Source organism: Bombina bombina, chromosome 6, assembly GCF_027579735.1.
Source record: "Bombina bombina isolate aBomBom1 chromosome 6, aBomBom1.pri, whole genome shotgun sequence".
Lineage (NCBI taxonomy): Eukaryota > Metazoa > Chordata > Amphibia > Anura > Bombinatoridae > Bombina > Bombina bombina.
Genome location: NC_069504.1, coordinates 194,569,152 through 194,592,298, shown reverse-complemented (window position 1 = coordinate 194,592,298; position 23,147 = coordinate 194,569,152). Strand labels below are relative to the sequence as shown.

Sequence of the window (23,147 nt, the reverse complement as noted above, 5' to 3'; positions counted from 1 at the left end):
TGGACGGGCTGGAGTAAACTTGTTTATTAGAGAGGATAGGTAGAGGGGAGCGGCGTTGGTGAGAGCTTTGTATGTAAGGGTGAGAATTTTAAATTTAATTCTGCTTTGAATGGGGAGCCAATGAAGGGACTCGCAGAGAGGTGCAGCAGATACAGAGCGACAGGAAAGGTGGATCAGCCTGGCAGGCATTTAGAACGGATTGAAGGGGGAGAGGTGGGAAAGAGGAAGGCTAGTAAGTAGGTTATTGCAGTAGTCAAGTCGGGAAATAACAAGGGAGTGGATTATTTGCTTTGTGGTGTTAGCGCTCAGAAAAGGTCGAATCTTGGAAATATTTCGTAGATGGTTGCGGCAGGATGCAGAAAGCGATTGGATATGGGAGATGAAGGATATCTATATTATATACAGCATCTTGCTATATAATTTAAAACTAATCAATATTTCCGAATGAATAACCTTTGCATCATAATATATATTAAATAGAAATTTATCTTTAGATAGATTTTTCCTCAAAAAACATTTTAGTTAAGAAATTCCTATTTAAATTTAAAAAAAAACTTATTTTAAATAAAAAAAAATAGAATTTTTTTTTTTTTTTTTAAATATAATTGATTTTTATCCACCCTGTGTAAAACTGATAATCCATCTTAAAAAAGCAAATTACTACAGCAAAGGTGAGGGAGGATGGAAGGGGAGGAAAAAAAATAGCCCACAGAAAATTAGTTAAAAAGCATTAACCCAATTCTCCCTGGGAGAAAGTAAAATATTCAAAACATTTTGCAGCAAAAGGAAGCAACATAAATAATTAATGTATAGTGCAAGAATCTTTCCCTTTCAATAATGAAGCATTTTAAGCGTTGTTGAAATGACCTTAATTGATCTAAGATACTTAGTGCAGCCATTACTTGGAAACCAATTGTTTTTACATACAAATTAAAAAAGTTTTTTCACATAAACACCTAAAAGACATAAGAGTAACATAAATGGTTACTGAACCTCAGATTACATATGTTCATGTGAAATAAAAAATACTTTTTTAATGTATAAAATATGCTTTTATAAATACAAAGTACATTTTAAACTACTTTCAACATTTTCTCTTGGTATTGGAGTTTGCCTGCCAGAACCACAGTCCCTACTGACAAGCTTAGAAGAATTATTCTATATTATTTCAGATTTTTATATAGTGCATATAGCTCAAAGCAACTAGAACTAGATGTCCGTAAAGTAGTTATGTGAATGGGAAAAAAAAGATTCCTTCATAGAAAATAGCTAATAAGCTAACATATTTGTCATTAAATCTTTAGTGGAAATTTACATTCTAGTTGAAAAAGAAATTACATTTATTACAATTACCTTTGTTTTCATATTGTGTCTAGATGTTCTTTCACATTGTTGTCCTTTTTAAAATGAAAACAGCAGGTTGATATAATGACCATATTTTAAATTTGACTTTTGCTTTTTTATATTAAAATATGTTTTTATTGTTTTATGTTTCTGTCATATGTTTATCCTTGTTATCTTTATTGTATGTAAAATTAAAGGGAAATTGTACTGGAATTGTTTACATATAGCCACTGGTATCGCCAGGGGGAGCACTAGCCCCAATTAACATTATTGCTGGCCCAACCCACTGAACACCAGTCCTGCCCCTCCTGTTGCAGCCCCACCTACAAAACACGGGCCTAAAAAACATGCGCCTCCCCCCCGGAATAGCTTTCTGGCGATGCCACTGCTAGTAGCTCTTTTACCTTTATTTTGTAATCTGAAATAACTGATTTTGTCTGTTGGAACCATCAGCTATACTGCAGTAATGGATATAAAAAAGCTACATAAACAAGACAGCTATACTGCAGAAATGGATATAAAAAAGCTACATAAACAAGACAGCTATACTGCAGTAATGGATATAAAAAGTTACATAAACAAGACAGCTATACTGCAGAAATGGGTCAGAGAAATTGAGCCCAACCCATTTGGAGGGGTGTTCTTGCCGCAGCTTTAATTGCAGTGAACACTTATCAGCTGCTTGCCAAAGTTCATTGTTCATGCTATTGAATTAAAGCAAAAAGGCCCTTTAAATGTATAGTAGTACATTTTTCTGTGTCCCTTACAGTTAATTGGACAGAACAGCCATCTACAATAAATACGTAATTTAAACAGTTAATTATTGCTTAAACACTAGAGCACTGTCAAAATATCCTTTTCACGGAATTTGGAACCACCTAAGGCTTAGCTGCCTCCAGCGCTTTCCAGCGCTTCTGAGTCTATGGCCATATTGGCTGTAAGTGAGCGTCTAGCATATTATTCACTTACCCAGACTTTAGCAGACTCGCCTCAGCAGAGGGGATACAGTTAGAAAACAGGTCTTTAAACCTAGGAGAGTCTATGTCTCAACATTACTTACCTATTACATTATGGGCACTAAAACTGTATACAAATGTCTTCAATTAGAACCAATATCATTTAAAAAGAAACATCTACATCTTTTTATCTGGCTAATCTTTGCTGTTAACACATCATCATAGCTAGCATTTGTTTAGTGTTTTCTTATTTGCTTCAGATATTTTCTAAATGTTTTGTTAATGCTTTTATATGTTACTAAACTATTACTCTGCACCACTGTGTTTAGATCTTTGGTGATTGGATAAAACTTTTGACATTTTGTTTTTCAGACAACAGTGACAGTATCTTGGAGGCACTGTCATTGCCAGAAAGTCCAAAAGCAGCATCCTGTTTGTCACAAAGCTCTCCATATGTCCCATGCATCTTCTGTGCACAGTTCTACCTGGAGGAGTCACAGAATGATCTACTGAAGCACATGATTATTGAGCACAAGCTTGTCATTGCTGACGTGAGACTGATTGCCAATTTAAGGAGGTATACTTACAATTAAAGAGATAAAGATCAACACTGAAAGATGCATTTACATTCTTAATACAAAACATTTTTGCAATATACTTTAATTTGAAAAAATGCTTCTAGTAAAAGCTTTTACTATTTTTTTCAGCAACATACACACATATGCTGTGAGTGATCTGAGCATCAAACACTACACTTTCTTGGAGAGTCAGCAGTGGCTTGTATGACACAATACATATCACCAACAGCAGGCATGGTGTTTGAATCCTGATGCTCTAGTCACATATAGCATACATGCGTATGCTGCTGAAACATTAATACATTTTACTACAAGCATTTTTGCTAATTTAACTATATTGCAAAAATCATTCCATTTAACATTGAAATGTGTCCATGCACATTAATGTGTTTATCTTTCTTTCTGTCCCTGTTACAATTAAGGTTATTACATAAATATTATCTACTCCCATTTTTTTTTTAACAAACAATTTAAGATTCTGTGAAATAACATTTAGTATTTTTAACTATTTAAATGTTCAGTAAACACTTGAGATTTGAATGTAAAATGTTTAGTCATGCATAGTGAACCTACGTTGTAGTATACTTTCATGATTTATTTTGGAGACATACTGTAGCTAGGCAATCTCTTCTACAAACCTTTGCCTTGATGGCTTTAAAGGGATAGCAAAGTGAAAAATGAAATTTGTATGGGTTAATTTGAATATAAAAAAGAAGCATTTTTTTTCTATATACTTCTTTTAGCAAAAATGCTTCTTGTAAAAGTTATTACTGTTTTTCTGCGGCATACGCACATATGCTTTGAGGGCCTTGCACCAGTACTCCAGCTCAGAGAGCTGGCAGCGGTTTGTATTATGTCTGTGAAGACTTAATTTGTGTATACAAGTCACTCATGACTCTCTGAGAAGGTGTAGTGTTTGAATACTGGTGCACAGGCACTCACAGCATATGTGCGTATGCCACGCAAGAACAGTAATAACTTTTACTATAAATATTTTTTCTAATGGAAGTGTATTGCAAAATTGCTTCTATTTTATATTGAATTACAAACAGAAGGAGAAGCAGTCTGCCAGGAACAAACAGTGGCTTATTCTATGGCTCGTTTACCACCTGGGAGAAGCATCTTTTAACCCAATTGCACTTTTCACAAAGGAAAACTTTCCTGAAAAATATCAGTCCAATCCCACTGAACAAGGCCAGTCCATCCCCGAAATACAAAGCAATTCTCCTCTGAAAAAGGAAAACGGCAACCCCAGATGATCTTTTGGGCCTTGTCAGTGTGGTGTAACTATATCCCTCTAAGCACATTGGGAAGGAGTCCACTTCTGGTTTCCCCCATCACCCTTAGGGAGACTTTCCCCAGGGTCATAATACAAATGCATACAGAAAGAGAAGTGATCTGCCAGGAACAAACACCAGCTCCTTGTCTTGTTATATGGCACGGTTACCACCACTAGACCTACCTGGTTACATCTGGTGAGCCAATGACAATTTTAAAATATGTGTAGCCATCAATCACCTGCTAGCTCCCATTAGTAAATTTCTGCTCCTGAACCTACCTATGTATGCATTTTAACAAATGATACCAAGAGAACTGAGTACATTTAATAATAAAAGTACATTAAAAAGTTTTGAAAGTTGCATGCATGAGTAATTATCAGGAGAGAAATGTGCAGGTTCATGCAACAGTGTTGGGAATTGTAATATTTAATAGTGAGCAATTCAATCTTTTTTTTTTTTTAAGCTATAGAAGAGGAAATGGAAAAGGTGAATGCAGAAAACGCAGCTGTCTGTTACACTAAACAGCGGAAAGTCTTGTTGAACATGTAAATAGGGATTATAAAAATGCAGTTTTTGTTGTAGAAATATTCTATAAACCACCAAAGGAGAACAGGTTGTTTAGTGTGTGAAAAGATAAATCATATCTCAAAAGAATACAGGAACCGACAAATACAGTGCCAACATTTAAATGGGTCTATAGTATAATAAGTTGCTTATAGGTTTGGCATTGTGTGCAAACAAAACCACATTTCTCTTTTGCAAACAGAAGTTTTGACATGTGGAACCCTCTATAAACTTCCCTAGACTACAATCGTAGCCGATTTGTTAAGCGATCAGCAACATCCCCTCTACTATATCCCTCTTGAATGTATTTCCTAAATGACTATTTTGTTTAGCATTGAACTGGTTAAGAAAACAACAGTTGTGTCATAACTGCAAAAAATCTTAAAATCAGAATTGGTTGAGTTAAAGGGACATAAAACACCATATTTTATCATGCGTATGATGAGAGAGCGCTTTTTAAATTTGATATATAAATATATCTTTAATTAAACATAAAGTTAATTCTCTTTTTTGAAATTAACTGGAAAATAAATTTGTAAAATAAGCAAATAAATACTTGTTATCCTCCCTTACATGGAATAAAGAAAAACCTACAAAACAAAATATGGACAGTAATATTTTGTGTCTATATAAAACACAAATATATTTTAACACTCAAGTAATTATGTGAACTTGTAATAAAGTGCACAGGGTCCCCAAAATGGTGCTTTCAACTTCTTCATTTGTGTAGCTATTCTTAAACCCCCCCCCCCCAAAAAAAAAACATGCTATAATACTGTAAACAATGAAAAACAAAAAGTATTTTGGCCAATTCATTATTCACACTTTCTTTCATAAGGTGGTGAGATTCCACAAGCCATCACTCCTTAGATTCAACTCCTGGCCACTAGGAGGAGGCAACGATACCCAACATTTCACAAGCTTTTATTTATTTTAAAAATGCAAATCTTTATGGGTAAACTCAAAAATGTTACAGATATAAGTAGCCAGTTAACGGTTTAGGTACAAAGTATACTGTATATATGAAATCCTTCAAGAGATTCTCTGATGGCATAAGAGTCCGCTGGTAAACTTGAGTTTGCAAATGTCCCTGAGGCAGAGAGTTGTTGTCCCTCCATTGAAGGGGATGTTTGTCTCCAGCAGGACATGTAGTTCATTTTAGGTTTTGATATTGTATTGCATTTATTTTAACATTTTTTAATAATGTAGAACAATTTGAAAAAGAACACATTTATCTTATAACGTTCACAATCTGTTTATTTAAAAGGATAGAGGGGTGGGACAAAAGTAATCAAGGAAAGTTTCAGTTCTTGAGGGGGGAGGGGAAAAGGGGGGGGTTGAGAGGGAAAGTAGGGAAAAAGAAGTTCTCTAAGGAGGGGAGGGTGAAGGGAAAAAAAGAGGGTTGTTGGGTGTGCAGTCTCATGTATCAGGGGTGTTGCTGTATCTCACTGGTTGTTGAAATAAATTTGAAGAAGGGTGCCTTCCCATGTAAGGAGCATAAGTTTGTGTTGATCAGGTTTTCCTATCTTAAGATAATGGTATCTTTTAAGTTGAAGCTGAGTTGTGATTAATTTCCTCCAGTCTGAAAGACTAGGGATAGTGTCGGTTTTCCATCTTTTGGGAATCAGAGATTTTGCTCCATTTAGCATTATAATGAAGAGTGACTTCTCTTGTTTGCTATTGAATTTTGGAAGATCATGGTAGAGCAGAAGTGCTGGGTTTGGTTGGATTGATATTTTAAATTTTTTGTTAATTTCAGAGAAGACCTCTCTCCAGAAGCCTTCTAGTTTGGGGCAGCTCCACCAAACATGTAGCATTAAACCCTTGCTTTCGCCGCCCCTTTTAAGAGTAAGTATGACATCGTCCGCATACATAGCCAGTTCTGAATTTGAAAGCTTTTAATTTTGGGGTTTGCTCTTATTTTTCTGGCTAGGGGTTCTATTGATAAGGCAAATAGGAGAGGAGAGAGTGGGCAGCCCTGTCTCGTGCTGTTGGATATGCTAAAGGCAGGGGTCAGCAACCTTGGGCCCCCAGATGTTTTGGAACTACATTTCCCATGATGCTAAGACCGCCTAAAGAGTGTCTCAGCATCATGGGAAATGTAGTTCCAAAACATCTGGGGGCCCAAGGTTGCTGACCCCTGCTAAAGGGATCTGATAGTATTCCATTTACGTGAATTTTGGCATTTGCTGAAGAGTAGAGTGAGGTGATTAGGTTGATGAGTTTAGGTCCTAGTTTCAATTTTTTTAGGGTGGAGAGCATGAAGGACCAGCTAACACGGTCAAAAGCCTTCTCGGCATCGGTGGAAAGGAGGGATTGGGTGAGTGAATTGTGTGCATAGGAGATCAGCTGCAAAACATTTAAGGTATTATCTCTCGCTTCTCTATTGGGGATGAATCCTAGTTGGTCGGTGGAGATAAGCTGCAGCAAAAATGTATTAATTCTGTTCGCTAGTAATTTGGCTAGGATTTTTATATCCGAATTGAGCAAGGATATTGGACGGAAATTCTCAGGTTTTGTGGGTGTCACACCCGTATGCAAATCTGAGGTATACAAAGTAATTTTAGTATAAATGGTAAGACCTCAATTGCCGAGACAAAAATAAATCTATATTAATGTAGCAGAAAGTTACTGAAATATACAATGATAGGTTGTATCTTCAATTGTAACACCAAGCTGTGATTTCTATAATGGTGGTGTAAATAGTATTACCCTATAGCTGCCTCATGTGCATAGGAATGCACTGAGGGAATGCAGCAGGGAAATCGGTTTACACCCCAGAGGTCAGATAAGGCATAAAGGTAAAACAAAAAATAGAATATGATGCACAACTTCTATAAAAAATAGTCAGTGCAACAAAGGTAAGTGAATGAGGTGTGATTAAGAAAATAAGATTAAAGTCTTATAGGAGAGTATGAACGTTGTAAATTATCCAATTAGCATAAAAACTGAATATGAGTGGAATTTAGGTGCAGCATACCACAGCAGAAATAATTATGAAGTTTAGGCTTACCGGAGAATCAATTCGTTTGACAGAGCTGTGCGTTACAATGTATGGTTATAGAACGCTGTGTTAGTCCGACTGTGCTGAAGTTGGCGTGTGACGTCACAGCCTCGTGGCTTGGATGAGCGTGGTTGTATCGCAGCTCACTGCCGATGCAGTGTAATCCGGAGTAGAGGAAATAAGGAGCAGTAGAGATGACAAGGTGTTAGAGAGCGCTGTGGATTAATAGCAATAATATAATTTTACCAGATGCTGAATCGTAGGAAATGTGAACAATCTTCACTTTGATATTTTGATCTGGTTGCGAGGATCCTTCTGTTGAAAACTGAGTACAGAGCAGGAGTTGGCTTGTAGTGTATGAGAGGTATAACTTCAATACTAAGCAATTTGTGAAGTGGGAGGCAACCTTAAATAGGGTGGAGAGGATAAGGTGAGCAGAAAATTAAAGGGATAGTGAATTCTGACAGGTAGTATGAGAGGAAACCCTGACAGAATCCCCCATCTAATGAGCAACTCCAGGTGCTCATGGTCCAGGGCGATCAGGGTTTCTTTGATGGAAACTGGAAACCAGACGAGGTGCTGAAATGTTGCTGGCAGGTTCCCAAGAGTCTTCCTCCTTGGAGTATCCCTTCCAGCTGATGAGGTATTGTAGAGCTCCTCGGTACAGGCGGGAGTCGAGAATAGATCTTATTTCATACTCGACATTTGGATCAATGGTAATGGTTGGAGTAGACCGTTGATTTGAGATACGTCTAACCTCCCTATAGGGTTTTAGTAGGGAGACGTGAAATGTTGGGTGAATCTTTATTGTATCAGGTAACTTGAGGCGAACAGCATTAGGATTGATCACTTTCTCAACTGGGTATGGTCCAACGAAAAGAGGGGAGAGTTTTCTGGATGGAGTATTCAATCTCAAGTTTTTTGTAGAAAGCCATACTAAGTCGCCTATTTGGTAGACTGGAGGAGTTCTTCTGTGTTTATCATAGTAATGTTTTTGTATGTCTTTGGCCCGTTTTATGGAGGATTCGATATATTTGAAGTTAGAGGAGATGGAGTCAGACAATTCGGAGATGCTGGGAGAGAGGGAATGAGAAGTAGGTAACAACTGAAAAGAAGGGTGAAAACCATAATTTGCAAAGAACGGGGTTTGATTGGTAGTGGAATGTAACGTATTATTATAACAAAATTCGGCATAAGGTAAAAGTTCAGACCAATGGTCTTGTTGTGTAGAACAGAATGCTCTCAAGAATTGTTCAAGCCACTGATTACATCTTTCCGTCTGTCCATTTGTTTGTGGATGATAGGCAGTAGTAAGTCTTCTGTCAATGTTGAATATTTTACAGAATTGCGACCATAACTTGCTGGAGAATTGTGTGCCTCGATCGGAAAGGATAGTAGTGGGTATACCATGGTATTTGATGACATTGGAAATAAGTAAACGGATAGTCTCCATAGCAGTAGGTAGTTTGTTATATGGAATAAAATGACACATTTTTGTGAACAAATCCACAACAACAAGAATGGTGGTATTTTTTGAGGAAAGAGGTAGGTCAACAATAAAATCAAGTGCAATGTCAGACCATGGCCTCTTTGGTGTAGGTAGAGAAAGTAGCAAACCATAGGGGGGCTGTTTTTCCTTTTTTGAAACTATACATGTACCACAAGTTTGAACATGGTTCTTTATGTCAGTGGACATGTGAGGCCACCAGTAGTTTCTGTTAACTAATTCTAAAGTCTTGGTAATGCCTGGATGCCCAGCGAGTACAGAGTCATGTACAGAATGGAGGAGAGTAGATCTGAGAGTAGGTGGGATGTATAATTTAGAGTTGAAGTAGTAACAGCCGTCAGGTTTGATAGTAAGATCAAGCTTCGCCTTTGTTTGATCCTTTCTTTGTTCGATTTTTAGGATAGGCAGGGAGTTAGTGGTGAAACAGAGAAAATTTTGAGGTGGGATAAGAGATTGTTGAAGGGACGGTGAAGGTTTGTCGACTGGCATACGTGAGAGGGCATCCGCCTTCTGATTTTTTCCAGATGGGCGAAAAGTAATTAGGTAATTAAACCTTGATAGGAATAGATTCCAGCGGACTTGTCTAGCAGATAAGGTCCTAGTTGACTTTAGATACTGTAAGTTCCTATGGTCGGTATAAATTAGAATAGGAATAGCAGTCCCTTCCAACAGGTGTCGCCAATGTTCCAAAGATAGCTTTATAGCAAGTAACTCTTTATCCCCGATGGGATAGTTTTGTTCAGCCAAATTCAGGGTTCGTGAGTAGTAGGCGACAGGGTGTAGGGGTTTTTTCAAATCTTCCCTCTGAGACAAGATTGCGCCTACTGCATAGTTGGAAGCATCGACTTCCAGGACGAATTGATATTTTGGGTCAGGGAAGCGGAGGATGGGAGCGGTGGTAAATTTTTCCTTTAGGAAATCAAATGCTTTTTGAGCTTCAGGGGACCATTTGAAAGTTCTATTGGATTTTGTTAATGAAGTAAGTGGAACTGTGAGCTTGGAGAAATTTTTTATAAACTTTCGATAAAAGTTCGCAAATCCCATAAAACTTTGTACCTGTTTTTTTGTTTTAGGGATGGGCCACTGTAGAATTGTATTGATTTTGTTGTCCTCCATACGAATGCCTGCTGGGGAAATTTCGTAACCTAGAAATGAAATAGACTGCGAATTGAATATACATTTTTCAGCCTTTGCGTATAGATGGTTACTTCTAAGTCTGGAGAGAACTTGTTTAACATGAGTGATATGTTCAGATAAGGACTTGGAGTATACTAGTATATCATCCAGGTAGATGACGATGTAAACATCCAGGATATCTCTGAACACGTCATTGATAAGATGCTGAAAAGTAGCAGGGGCATTACATAACCCAAATGGCATGACGACGTATTCGAACAATCCATAACGAGTTCGAAACGCCGTCAACCATTCATCCCCAGATCTTATTCGGATTAGGTTGTAAGCCCCCCTTAGGTCTAATTTAGTGAAGTATTTGGCCCCTTCAAGTCTCTCTATGAGCACCGGAATCAACGGTAAAGGGTACCTATTTTTTATAGTAATCTGATTCAATTTTCTATAGTCGATTATGGGTCTTAGTGAACCGTCTTTATTTTTCACAAAAAATATCCCCGCACCTGCGGGAGAAGTAGAGGGGCGAATGAAGCCTTTTTTTAGATTTTCATGGATATAAGTTTTTAGATGCAGAAGTTCGGGGTTCGACAGAGGGAATATATGCCCACAGGGTATTTCAGATCCTGGAATGATATCAATGGGACAATCGTATTTACGATGAGGGGGTAGGTTTTCACTTTCTGTCTTACTAAAAACATCAATGTACTCTTTGTACACATCAGGTACAAGGTTTTCAGGTGACACTTCGGTTGTCTGTAGGATAGTGACCGGAAAACAATTGTTAATACAGTAAGGAGAAGAGAAGGTCAGTGAGTTGTTAGACCAGTTTATAGTTGGATTGTGAGTTTTAAGCCATTGAATACCCAGAACCACAGGAGAGACAGGTGAACAGATTACATCAAAAGTAATAAATTCTCTATGGTGGTCAGTGGTACTCACCAGGAGGGGTACGGTTTCATAGACCACAGGACCAGTGGTGATTTCTCTACCATCTATCCCCCTAAGAAAAACAGGAGACTTTTTCTGAGTTAGTGGTATTTTATTTACAGTGACATATTCCTTATCTATGTATGAGGCAGTGGCTCCGGAATCAACTATCGCGGATGCGCTGGCCCGCTGTTGTTCCCACTGTAAGAGAAGAGACAGTGTTAAATAAGAATGAGTTTGTACCTGGGTAGTACAACAAAATGGCTGGTATGAAATCTTACCCTTGTTCTGTCTGAGAAGGGATGGACAATCTTTTACTGTGTGATCGTCAGAGGCACAGAATAGACAAAGATTTAAGTTGCGTCGTCTGAGTTTCTCTTGGGGAGAAAGAGGACCTTTTACGAATCCTATATCCATAGGTTCGGCCAGGCTTTTAGTAGAGGAAGTAGTATGTGAGGTAGTAACTTGTTTTTTGTAAGAGAAATCATGTGATGACCTCTCTTGCTGCCTTTCCCTGAGGCGTCTATCTATGGTGATGGACAGGGTCATCAAATCTTCTAGTGTAGGAGGTAGATCTATTCGTGAAAGTTCATCTTTAATAGGGTCAGAGAGACCCAATCTAAACTGGTTCCGCAATGATAAGTTGTTCCACTGTGAATCTTTTGCCCATTTCTTGAACTCGGTGATGTAGTCTTCTACAACCCTCTTTTTTTGTTTCAACCCTCTCATTGCTGTTTCTGCCGTAATCTGTTTGTATGGGTCCTCATACAACTGACCCATAGCTGTGAAGAAATTCTCTAATGAGTTTAAGATTTCTTCGTTGTTCTCAAAGAATGTATTCGCCCAAGTACGGGGTTCACCTCTTAAGTATGATATCGTAGTAAGAACCCTCACCCTATCAGTGGGATAGGTTTGGGGTTTTAATGCAAACATAAGCAAGCATGCGTTTTTGAATTCTCTATACTGGGATCTATCCCCATGGAATTTCTCTGGGGGACTAACTTGGGGTTCAGTGCCAGAAATTCTTTTGTCAACCACATCCCTAATATAAGCTTTTATAGTCTCATTCTCAGTTTTAAGGGAATTGAGACCATCAGTTAATAAATCAACCCTTTGTTGAAGGGCAATTATGTGTGGGTTGGTCTCAGCTGGGTCCATATTACTTTAGGGCTTAGTATTCTGTCACACCCGTATGCAAATCTGAGGTATACAAAGTAATTTTAGTATAAATGGTAAGACCTCAATTGCCGAGACAAAAATAAATCTATATTAATGTAGCAGAAAGTTACTGAAATATACAATGATAGGTTGTATCTTCAATTGTAACACCAAGCTGTGATTTCTATAATGGTGGTGTAAATAGTATTACCCTATAGCTGCCTCATGTGCATAGGAATGCACTGAGGGAATGCAGCAGGGAAATCGGTTTACACCCCAGAGGTCAGATAAGGCATAAAGGTAAAACAAAAAATAGAATATGATGCACAACTTCTATAAAAAATATTCAGTGCAACAAAGGTAAGTGAATGAGGTGTGATTAAGAAAATAAGATTAAAGTCTTATAGGAGAGTATGAACGTTGTAAATTATCCAATTAGCATAAAAACTGAATATGAGTGGAATTTAGGTGCAGCATACCACAGCAGAAATAATTATGAAGTTTAGGCTTACCGGAGAATCAATTCGTTTGACAGAGCTGTGCGTTACAATGTATGGTTATAGAACGCTGTGTTAGTCCGACTGTGCTGAAGTTGGCGTGTGACGTCACAGCCTCGTGGCTTGGATGAGCGTGGTTGTATCGCAGCTCACTGCCGATGCAGTGTAATCCGGAGTAGAGGAAATAAGGAGCAGTAGAGATGACAAGGTGTTAGAGAGCGCTGTGGATTAATAGCAATAATATAATTTTACCAGATGCTGAATCGTAGGAAATGTGAACAATCTTCACTTTGATATTTTGATCTGGTTGCGAGGATCCTTCTGTTGAAAACTGAGTACAGAGCAGGAGTTGGCTTGTAGTGTATGAGAGGTATAACTTCAATACTAAGCAATTTGTGAAGTGGGAGGCAACCTTAAATAGGGTGGAGAGGATAAGGTGAGCAGAAAATTAAAGGGATAGTGAATTCTGACAGGTAGTATGAGAGGAAACCCTGACAGTGGGGGGTTTACAGGCTTTGGGATCATTATTATGTGGGCTTCTAGCATAGGGCCGGGGAGGAAAGCTGTGTCAGGTATGGAGTTGAAAATTTGTAAGAGGCGGGGAACAAGGATGTGGATGAAAGTACAGTAAACTCTGTTAACCAGAACTCAAGCAAAAAAATATAATCGAAGATACTGTACATTAAAATTAACACTAACTTTGCTCTGCAGCTTCCTTTTTCTATAGTGGGCTCTCAAAGGTGGAAGCAAGCTATTTAATGCCACCAGACCCTACATAACTGCTCTTGAAAGTTGTGAGCACAAGGCAGTCTGAGAATTAGACATCATGCTGCCACTGGGTGCCTGGGACTGTATGAAGGCAGCATTAATATTAATTAATAATTTGCTTTTATTTACTGTATTTTAATATTGTCATCAAGTAAATACAGAGTTTATAGTATAGTATGGGTTATAGAACCTAGTTAGGCCTATTTTTAATAGTAACTCTCAAGCAACCAGAAACTGCACTTATCCGGAATCTACCAATCCCCATGGGTGCCGGTTAACTTCGAGTTTACTGTATTGTAGTATTTAGATCCCAGGCCATCTGGGCCCAGGCTTTTTCCTAAGGGCAGATCCTTAATAATAATCTTAATTTCAGTGAGTGTGAAAGGCTCTTCCAAGGAGTTTTTTTGTCCTCCTCTGAGAGGGATGGCAGGGTAAAGGTGGATAGATAGTTCTGTACCGAAGTGGGTTCAGTTGTGTTATGTGGGTTTTCTGTGGAATGTGAAGTATTTGGGTGTAGGTTGTATAGCGCTTTGTAATAGTCTCTAAAGACTTTTGCTATGGTTTTCGCATTGTGTTGGAGATTACCCTGGGAGTCTATGATCTCATGGACATAGGATTTTATTTTACTACGGCCAATGGCTCGGGCTAATAATTTACCTGCTTTGTCATTTTGTTCATAGTATTTTTGCTTCAGGAGAAGCCCTTTTTCTTCATAAATGGAAAGAGTCCACAGCTGCATTCATTACTTTTGGAAATTAAGAACCTGGCCACCAGGAGGAGGCAAAGACACCCCAGCCAAAAGCCCAAACACTCCTCCCACTCCCCTCATCCCTCAGTCATTCTTTGCCTTTCATCCCAGGAGGTTGGCAGAGAAGTGTCAGAAGTTTTGTCTCTTATGGAGGGTAGTACTCTTTGGCATGGGACGGGAGCTTTAAGTAATCCTATCAGTCTCTCAGTGAGGGCCTGGATGAAAGTTAGAGTCCGGAGATGCAGGGAGAGTCTTTCTGCGAAACCATCCCGACTCATATTAACAGGTCCACAAGCAATAAGTGTTGTCGAACTTCAAGTCCATGACGGAGGCGCTGCTACTATTTGCCACACTTGAAGGGCCGTGTTCCTGTTCCACGGCGTAGATTCTGTTAAGATCGTTTCATTTTACTTCATCAGAATGTACTTTAACTTATTTGTTTTCCGTAAGGAACTATCTTGCTTATTAAGTATAATATAGGGCCTCAGTGAGGCTCCTTTGGTATCTTGGAATCGAGGGTTAATATTTCCCGAGGTGGATTATTGTTTATGTGATACAATCCGATTATGTGTAGTGTTAACTGGGCTCTTGGCTTAGAACATAAAGTCCTTTGGAAGTGACGCAACCTTATGGTTGGGCGTGATTTTTTTGGACTGTACAGTTCACCTTGTGACTGGACGTGTTTATGTTTTGGTCTTCTATTTCCGCATTCCTGACCGTGTGGCGACTAAAGAAATTAGATTCTGCTAGTGTCTGGTTCTAGGAGGTAGTGAGTGCCCCAGCCATTGTGGGTGTCAGGTGCCGTTAAAGTTTTTTCTTAAGTCCATTATTATTATATTCTCTATCTAGTTACGGAGGATTCTGATGCTGAGACTGTTCAAATTTCAGATTCAGATTCTTCGACTTGAGAAGAATGTTAATTGGCCCCGTTGACACAGGTCAATCAGTTATGTTCGATATGCAGTATTAGAGCGCCCTGTTCCTCGGGCTCAAGGAATTGGGGGTTGGCTGAGCCATCCGCCTCTGGGGGTTCTGTCTTTCGAGAGGCGAGTTCCCTACCGCTCCCTAATACTACACATGTGGGTAACCCAGATTATGTTTATCCCTCCTTACAGGGCGGCTTGTTCCCCACGGAGGTTGCAGCTCGTTTTCGCTTTCACATATTTTTGGCGATTATGCGTCTGCAAAGTCCAGACATTTATTTGCGTTTGTGCTCGTGCCCGATCGTCCCAGGTCTACCGGCCTTGGGGGGGCCTATACAGTTCCCTGCGGGTGTAGCTGTTCCTGAGTGTTGTGCCTTTTGTTACAGAATAGCGCGCCTTCAGACACATTTTTGAGTTATTAGAGCAGAGGTTTCCAAACTTGGCTCTCCAGAGGTTTTGGAACTACATTCAGCTAGATAAAATGCTGGTTGAGCATCATGGGAAATGTAGTTTTAAAACCTCTGAAGGACCAAGTTTGGATTACATTACTATCTTCCTGTGGGTCTGTTTCTAGGACAGATGGGGTGTTTCAATTTCCGGTATATTGTTTGTTTTAAAGAATGGGAGGCTCTAACCTGTCATTGCCCTGGCTCTTTTGGTTTCTGAGGCTGTTGCTTAGCGTTTCCCTTGTGGATCCGTTTATGGTGTACCACAGTGGCTTAGAGGCGACTATGCTTCCTTGAAGGCTGAAGGTCTGGAGTTCATATCCAGCTGGGACTATGTGCTCTTCATAACACATGTCCGGAAGATATCCTTGCCAAGGCTCTATTAACCAGTCTTTTCAGGATCCAGGGCAGGTTCGGGGTTCTCCTGTTTCGGGTATGGGCTATGACCTTTTGGTCTTGCTAGTTGAGCTGGTCGACGTCTAGATTTTCTGTGTACCACTTTCTTTGGCTCTGCCTAGGCTCAATGAACGGTTTCCCCCGGATGGTTTGCTAAAGTACCCTATTGTTTGTTCTGGTTGGCTTATAAACTTTGCGCTGTGCAGGGTAAAACTCTTGAGTCTAAATGAAGTAATCTCTAAACTTCAAAGAATGGGAGTATTTGTGGCAGGGTTTGACTCGTGAGCGCTTCTAGCTAAATACCCAAATCGGAAGGATTTATAATAATAATAATATCATGCGACAAAATTGTTAAAAATTTTAAAAATAATTTATTATAGATAAAAAATCTGAGACATGTAAAATGATGCTGTTTAACAGTTCAAAATAAAGGACAATTGTTTAGGTAAGATATTCGCAATTTCTAAAATATAGCAATCCTGAAAGTAATTGGTTGGCCAACCATTTAAGAATCTGTTATTATTTTTAGTTACTCAAAAAAGGCGAAATAAGATCTAACTGGGTTTTGGATAAAACTTTTTACGTTAGTAATGGTCTTTTAGCTCATAGGCTAATGTTAAGTGAAGAAGTTGTATGCAAATTTTTTTTTTTATATAAAATAAGTATGCAAACTAAAAGGCGAGTGTGAAATAGTTTCAAAATAGTTGCACTTGTGTGGGGAACATAGTATACTGAACAGTTACAATAGTCAAGAAAACAGTGTAAACCAATAAATCCTTATTTACAATTTGATACAGATACCGGTATCGTTATAAAGGAGCAGTTATTAAAAGAGTTTACAGAGGTGCCTTTTAAAGTTCATGTAAAATTTCAATGTAGTCTGGTCTTATTGGCAATACACTGCAAGTGGCTTACCGAATGTGACCCGACACCAGCACACTTGATATACCCACAAGACATTCCTCTAACGTCAAGAAGCACTTCTGAAACTACAGCGAAAATATCTCCGCAAGTGCACAGTTGAAGATACAACTGACAGCGGGCACTCACATCAACAACGGACAAAGCCGATCACGGGAAGCCTGCGAAATAGGTGCGTGATTTGGCTGAGACAAACGCAGAGAGAAAAACGTTTGGGAAGGAATGAATACCCCAACCACTGAGTGCACACACTAGAAAACCATCAAGACGATATACAACCGTCAGTGAAACCTGAACTATAAGGTAACCAATGTAACCGGCCATTACAGCAAGACAATATTGCAAAAAGAAGGCCCACAATCTACATTTCCTTTTCTTGCACACACACAAAAGGAGTATTGCCAGCACGTCTACCGGTAGACCAACGCTCCCACTAAGGTCAGATAAAATTGCTAATTATAAACGATATTGCCAATAAGACCAGACTACATTGAAATTTTACATGAACTTTAAAAGGCGCCTCTGTAAACTCTTTTAATAACTGCTCCTTTATAACGATACCGGTATCTGTATCAAATTGTAAATAAGGATTTATTGGTTTACACTGTTTTCTTGACTATTGTAACTGTTCAATATACTATGTTCCCCACACAAGTGCACTATTTTGAAACTATTTCACACTCGCCTTTTAGTTTGCATACTAATTTTATATAAAAAATTTTTTTTTTGCATACAACTTCTTCACTTAACATTAGCCTATGAGCTAAAAGACCATTACTAACGTAAAAAGTTGTATCCAAAACCCAGTTAGATCTTATTTCGCCTTTTTTGAGTAACTAAAAATAACAGATTCTTAAATGGTTGGCCAACCAATTACTTTCAGGATTGCTATATTTTAGAAATTGCGAATATCTTACCTAAACAATTGTCCTTTATTTTGAACTGTTAAACAGCATCATTTTACATGTCTCAGATTTTTTATCTATAATAAATTATTTTTTAAATTTTTAACAATTTTGTTGCATGATATTATTATTATTATAAATCCTTCCTTATTGGGTATTTAGCTAGAAGCGCTCACGAGTCAAACCCTGCCACTAAAGTACCCTAATGGCCTTGTGGTTCTGCAGGCAATGGGTTATAGGGATAGCCACTGCAGTTTATGCACTCTTCTGTGCGCTAGGTTTCAGGGGATTCCTTCCAGGTTCATCTGCGTTAGAGAGTGTTCTCTTATTTGGCCTGTGGCCTTATGCCTCATGGGCAGGTACTCTGTCTCTAATGGTCCCCTTTTTCTTGTTGGGGGGGCGGCTTGTTCTCCTATAAGGAGGCCTTGTTTAGGATTTTTCCTAGGATTCAAGAGATGGTTGTTCTGTTCTTCCGGTATCTTGCTGACTCCGCATCGAGATGGGCCGTTGCTAGACTCTTCTGGGTCTTCGGCGCTGGAGCCTCTGGGAGGTTCCCGAGCTCTGTGGAATGGCTGAAGCCGCTTTTTTGCGCACTTTTGTGAGCGGGTGCCGGGTTCTTCTATTCCCCTGTTTTCGGACCTACTGATGCTTGGGCTGGCCCAGCTGGGAGTAGGTCCTAAGATCGTTGTTCTGCGGGGGTGTAATGGGCCTTGTTAAAGGGATATTATACACTCATTTTTTCTTTGCATAAATGTTTTGTAGATGATCTATTTATATAGCCCATAAAGTTTTTAAAAAAAAAAAAAGTATAGTTTTGCTTATTTTTAAATAACATTGCTCTGATTTTCAGACTCCTTACCAAGCCCCTAAGTTTTATGTGAATACCGTCAGCTACCTTCTCCAGCTTGCTCCTGTTTGTGTAAAGTGTCTTTTCATATGCAAAAGAAGGGGGAGGGGGGAGGGTCTTATTTCCCACTTGCAGTGGGCTTTCCAGCTACCTTTTTAACAGAGCTAAACTGACAGCTTCTAAGTAAGTTTTTAAACAGTTTTATACTGGATTTCTCTTGTTAAGTGTATCCAGTCCACGGATCATCCATTACTTGTGGGATATTCTCCTTCCCAACAGGAAGTTGCAAATGGATCACCCACAGCAGAGCTGCTATATAGCTCCTCCCCTCACTGCCATATCCAGTCATTCTCTTGCAACTCTCAACTAAGATGGAGGTCGTAAGAGGACCGTGGTTTTTTATACTTAGTTTATTTCTTCAATCAAAAGTTTGTTATTTTTAAATGGTACCGTAGTGTACTGTTTATCTCAGGCAGTATTTAGAAGAAGAATCTGCCTGCGTTTTCTATGATCTTAGCAGAAGTAACTAAGATCCTTTGCTGTTCTCACAGGAGTGAGGTAACTTCAGAGGGGGAATAGCGTGCAGGTTTTCCTGCAATAAGGTATGTGCAGTTAAAATATTTTTCTAGGGATGGAATTTGCTAGAAAATGCTGCTGATACCGAAGTAATGTAAGTAAAGCCTTAAATGCAGTGATAGCGACTGGTATCAGGCTTATTAATAGAGATACATACTCTTATAAAAGTGTATTTTAAAACGTTTGCTGGCATGTTTAATCGTTTTTTACATATGTTTGGTGATAAAACTTATTGGGGCCTAGTTTTTTCCACATGGCTGGCTTGAATTTTGCCTAGAAACAGTCCCCTGAGGAAATTACAGACACAGACATCCAGCTTCTTCCTGCATGATCCAGGACTTCTCTGTAGGGCTCAAAAGGCTTCAAAAGTCGTATTGAGGGAGGTAAAAAGCCACAGTAGAGCTGTGGCAGTTGTTCTGACTGTTTAAAAAACGTTTTTGTCATTTGTTATTCCGTTTTTGGTATTAAGGGGTTAATCATCCATTTGCAAGTGGGTGCAATGCTCTGCTAACTTATTACATACACTGTAAATATTTCGTTAGTGTAACTGCATTTTTTCACTGTTATTTCCAAATTTGGGAAAATGTGTGTTTCTTAAAGGCGCAGTAATGTTTTTATATTGCTTGTAAACTTGTTTTAAAGTGTTTTCCAAGCTTGCTAGTCTCATTGCTAGTCTGTTTAAACATGTCTGACACAGAGGAACCTACTTGTTCATTATGTTTGAAAGCCATGGTGGAGCCCCATAGGAGAATGTGTACTAAATGTATTGATTTCACCTTAAACAGTAAAGATCAGTCTTTATCTATAAAAGAATTATCACCAGAGGGTTCTGTCGAGGGGGAAGTTATGCCGACTAACTCTCCCCACGTGTCAGACCCTTCGCCTCCCGCTCAGGGGACGCACGCTAATATGGCGCCAATTACATCAGGGACGCCCATAGCGATTACCTTGCAGGACATGGCTGCAATCATGAATAATACCCTGTCAGAGGTATTATCTAGATTGCCTGAATTAAGAGGCAAGCGCGATAGCTCTGGGTTTAGGAGAGATACAGAGCGCGCAAATGCTTTTAGAGCCATGTTTGATACTGTGTCACAGTATGCAGAACATGAGGACGGAGAGCTTCAGTCTGTGGGTGACATCTCTGACTCGGGGAAACCTGATTCAGAGATTTCTAATTTTAAATTTAAGCTTGAGAACCTCCGTGTATTGCTTGGGGAGGTATTAGCTGCTCTGAATGACTGTAACACAGTTGCAATTCCAGAGAAATTGTGTAGGCTGGATACATACTATGCGGTGCCGGTGTGTACTGACGTTTTTCCTATACCTAAAAGGCTTACAGAAATTATTAGCAAGGAGTGGGATAGACCCGGTGTGCCCTTTTCCCCACCTCCTATATTTAGAAAAATGTTTCCAATAGACGCCACTACACGGGACTTATGGCAGACGGTCCCTAAGGTGGAGGGAGCAGTTTCTACTTTAGCAGTACCACTATCCCGGTTGAGGACAGTTGTGCTTTTTCAGATCCAATGGATAAAAAATTGGAGGGTTACCTTAAGAAAATGTTTATTCAACAAGGTTTTATTTTACGGCCCCTTGCATGCAATTGCGCCTGTCACTGCTGCTGCGGCATTCTGGTTTGAGGCCCTGGAAGAGGCCATCCAGACAGCTCCATTGAATGAAATTATTGACAAGCTTAGAACGCTTAAGCTAGCTAACTCATTTGTTTCTGATGCCATTGTTCATTTGACTAAACTAACGGCTAAGCATTCCGGATTCGCCATCCAGGCGCGTAGGGCACTATGGCTTAAATCCTGGTCAGCTGATGTGACTTCAAAGTCTAAATTACTCAACATTCCTTTCAAGGGGCAGACCTTATTCGGGCCTGGCTTGAAGGAAATTATTGCTGACATTACTGGAGGCAAGGGTCATACCCTTCCTCAGGACAGGGCCAAATCAAAGGCCAAACAGTCTAATTTTCGTGCCTTTCGAAATTTCAAGGCAGGAGCAGCATCAACTTCCTCCGCTTCAAAACAAGAGGGAACTGTTGCTCATTCCAGACAGGCCTGGAAACCTAACCAGTCCTGGAACAAGGGCAAGCAGGCCAGGAAGCCTGCTGCTGCCCCCAAGACAGCATGAAGGAACGGCCCCCTATCCGGAAACTGATCTAGTGGGGGGAAGACTTTCTCTCTTCGCCCAGGCGTGGGCAAGAGATGTTCAGGATCCCTGGGCGTTGGAGATCATATCTCAGGGATATCTTCTGGACTTCAAAGCTTCTCCTCCACAAGGGAGATTTCATCTTTCAAGGTTATCATCAAAGCAGATAAAGAAAGAGGCATTCCTAAGCTGTGTGCAAGACCTCCTAGTAATGGGAGTGATCCATCCAGTTCCGCGGACGGAACAAGGACAGGGATTTTATTCAAATCTGTTTGTGGTTCCCAAGAAAGAGGGAACCTTCAGACCAATCTTGGATCTAAAGATCTTAAACAAATTCCTCAGAGTTCCATCATTCAAAATGGAAACTGTTCGGACCATCCTACCCATGATCCAAGAGGGTCAGTACATGACCACAGTGGACTTAAAGGATGCCTACCTTCACATACCGATTCACAAAGATCATCATCGGTTCCTAAGGTTTGCCTTTCTAGACAGGCATTACCAATTTGTAGCTCTTCCCTTCGGGTTGGCCACTGCCCCGAGAATTTTTACAAAGGTCCTGGGCTCACTTCTGGCTGTTCTAAGACCGCGAGGCATAGCGGTGGCTCCGTATCTAGACGACATCCTGATACAGGCGTCAAGCTTTCAAATTGCCAAGTCTCATACAGAGATAGTTCTGGCATTTCTGAGGTCGCATGGGTGGAAAGTGAACGTGGAAAAGAGTTCTCTATCACCACTCACAAGAGTCTCCTTCCTAGGGACTCTTATAGATTCTGTAGAGATGAAAATTTACCTGACGGAGTCCAGGTTATCAAAACTTCTAAATGCTTGCCGTGTCCTTCATTCCATTCCACGCCCGTCAGTGGCTCAGTGCATGGAAGTAATCGGCTTAATGGTAGCGGCAATGGACATAGTGCCATTTGCGCGCCTGCATCTCAGACCGCTGCAATTATGCATGCTAAATCAGTGGAATGGGGATTACTCAGATTTGTCCCCTCTACTAAATCTGGATCAAGAGACCAGAGATTCTCTTCTCTGGTGGCTTTCTCGGGTCCATCTGTCCAAGGGTATGACCTTTCGCAGGCCAGATTGGACGATTGTAACAACAGATGCCAGCCTTCTAGGTTGGGGCGCAGTCTGGAACTCCCTGAAGGCTCAGGGATCGTGAACTCAGGAGGAGAAACTCCTCCCAATAAATATTCTGGAGTTAAGAGCAATATTCAATGCTCTTCTAGCTTGGCCTCAGTTAGCAACACTGAGGTTTATCAGATTTCAGTCGGACAACATCACGACTGTGGCTTACATCAACCATCAAGGGGGAACCAGGAGTTCCCTAGCGATGTTAGAAGTCTCAAAGATAATTCTCTGGGCAGAGTCTCACTCTTGCCACCTGTCAGCGATCCACATCCCAGGCGTAGAGAACTGGGAGGCGGATTTTCTAAGTCGTCAGACTTTTCATCCGGGGGAGTGGGAACTCCATCCGGAGTTGTTTGCTCAACTGGTCCATCGTTGGG

The 23,147-nt window shown here is 39.9% G+C and overlaps 1 protein-coding gene across 1 annotated transcript in view; it reads left to right on the top strand.

Moving 5' to 3' along the window:
- ZNF277 (zinc finger protein 277) overlaps window positions 1-23,147 on the top strand; it is a 543,940-nt gene that overhangs the window by 108,823 nt on the left and 411,970 nt on the right. Inside the window, exon 2 of the mRNA XM_053716721.1 lies at window positions 2,673-2,877. Within this exon, the coding sequence (XP_053572696.1) occupies window positions 2,673-2,877 (205 nt within the window). The remainder of the gene's footprint in view (window positions 1-2,672; window positions 2,878-23,147) is intronic.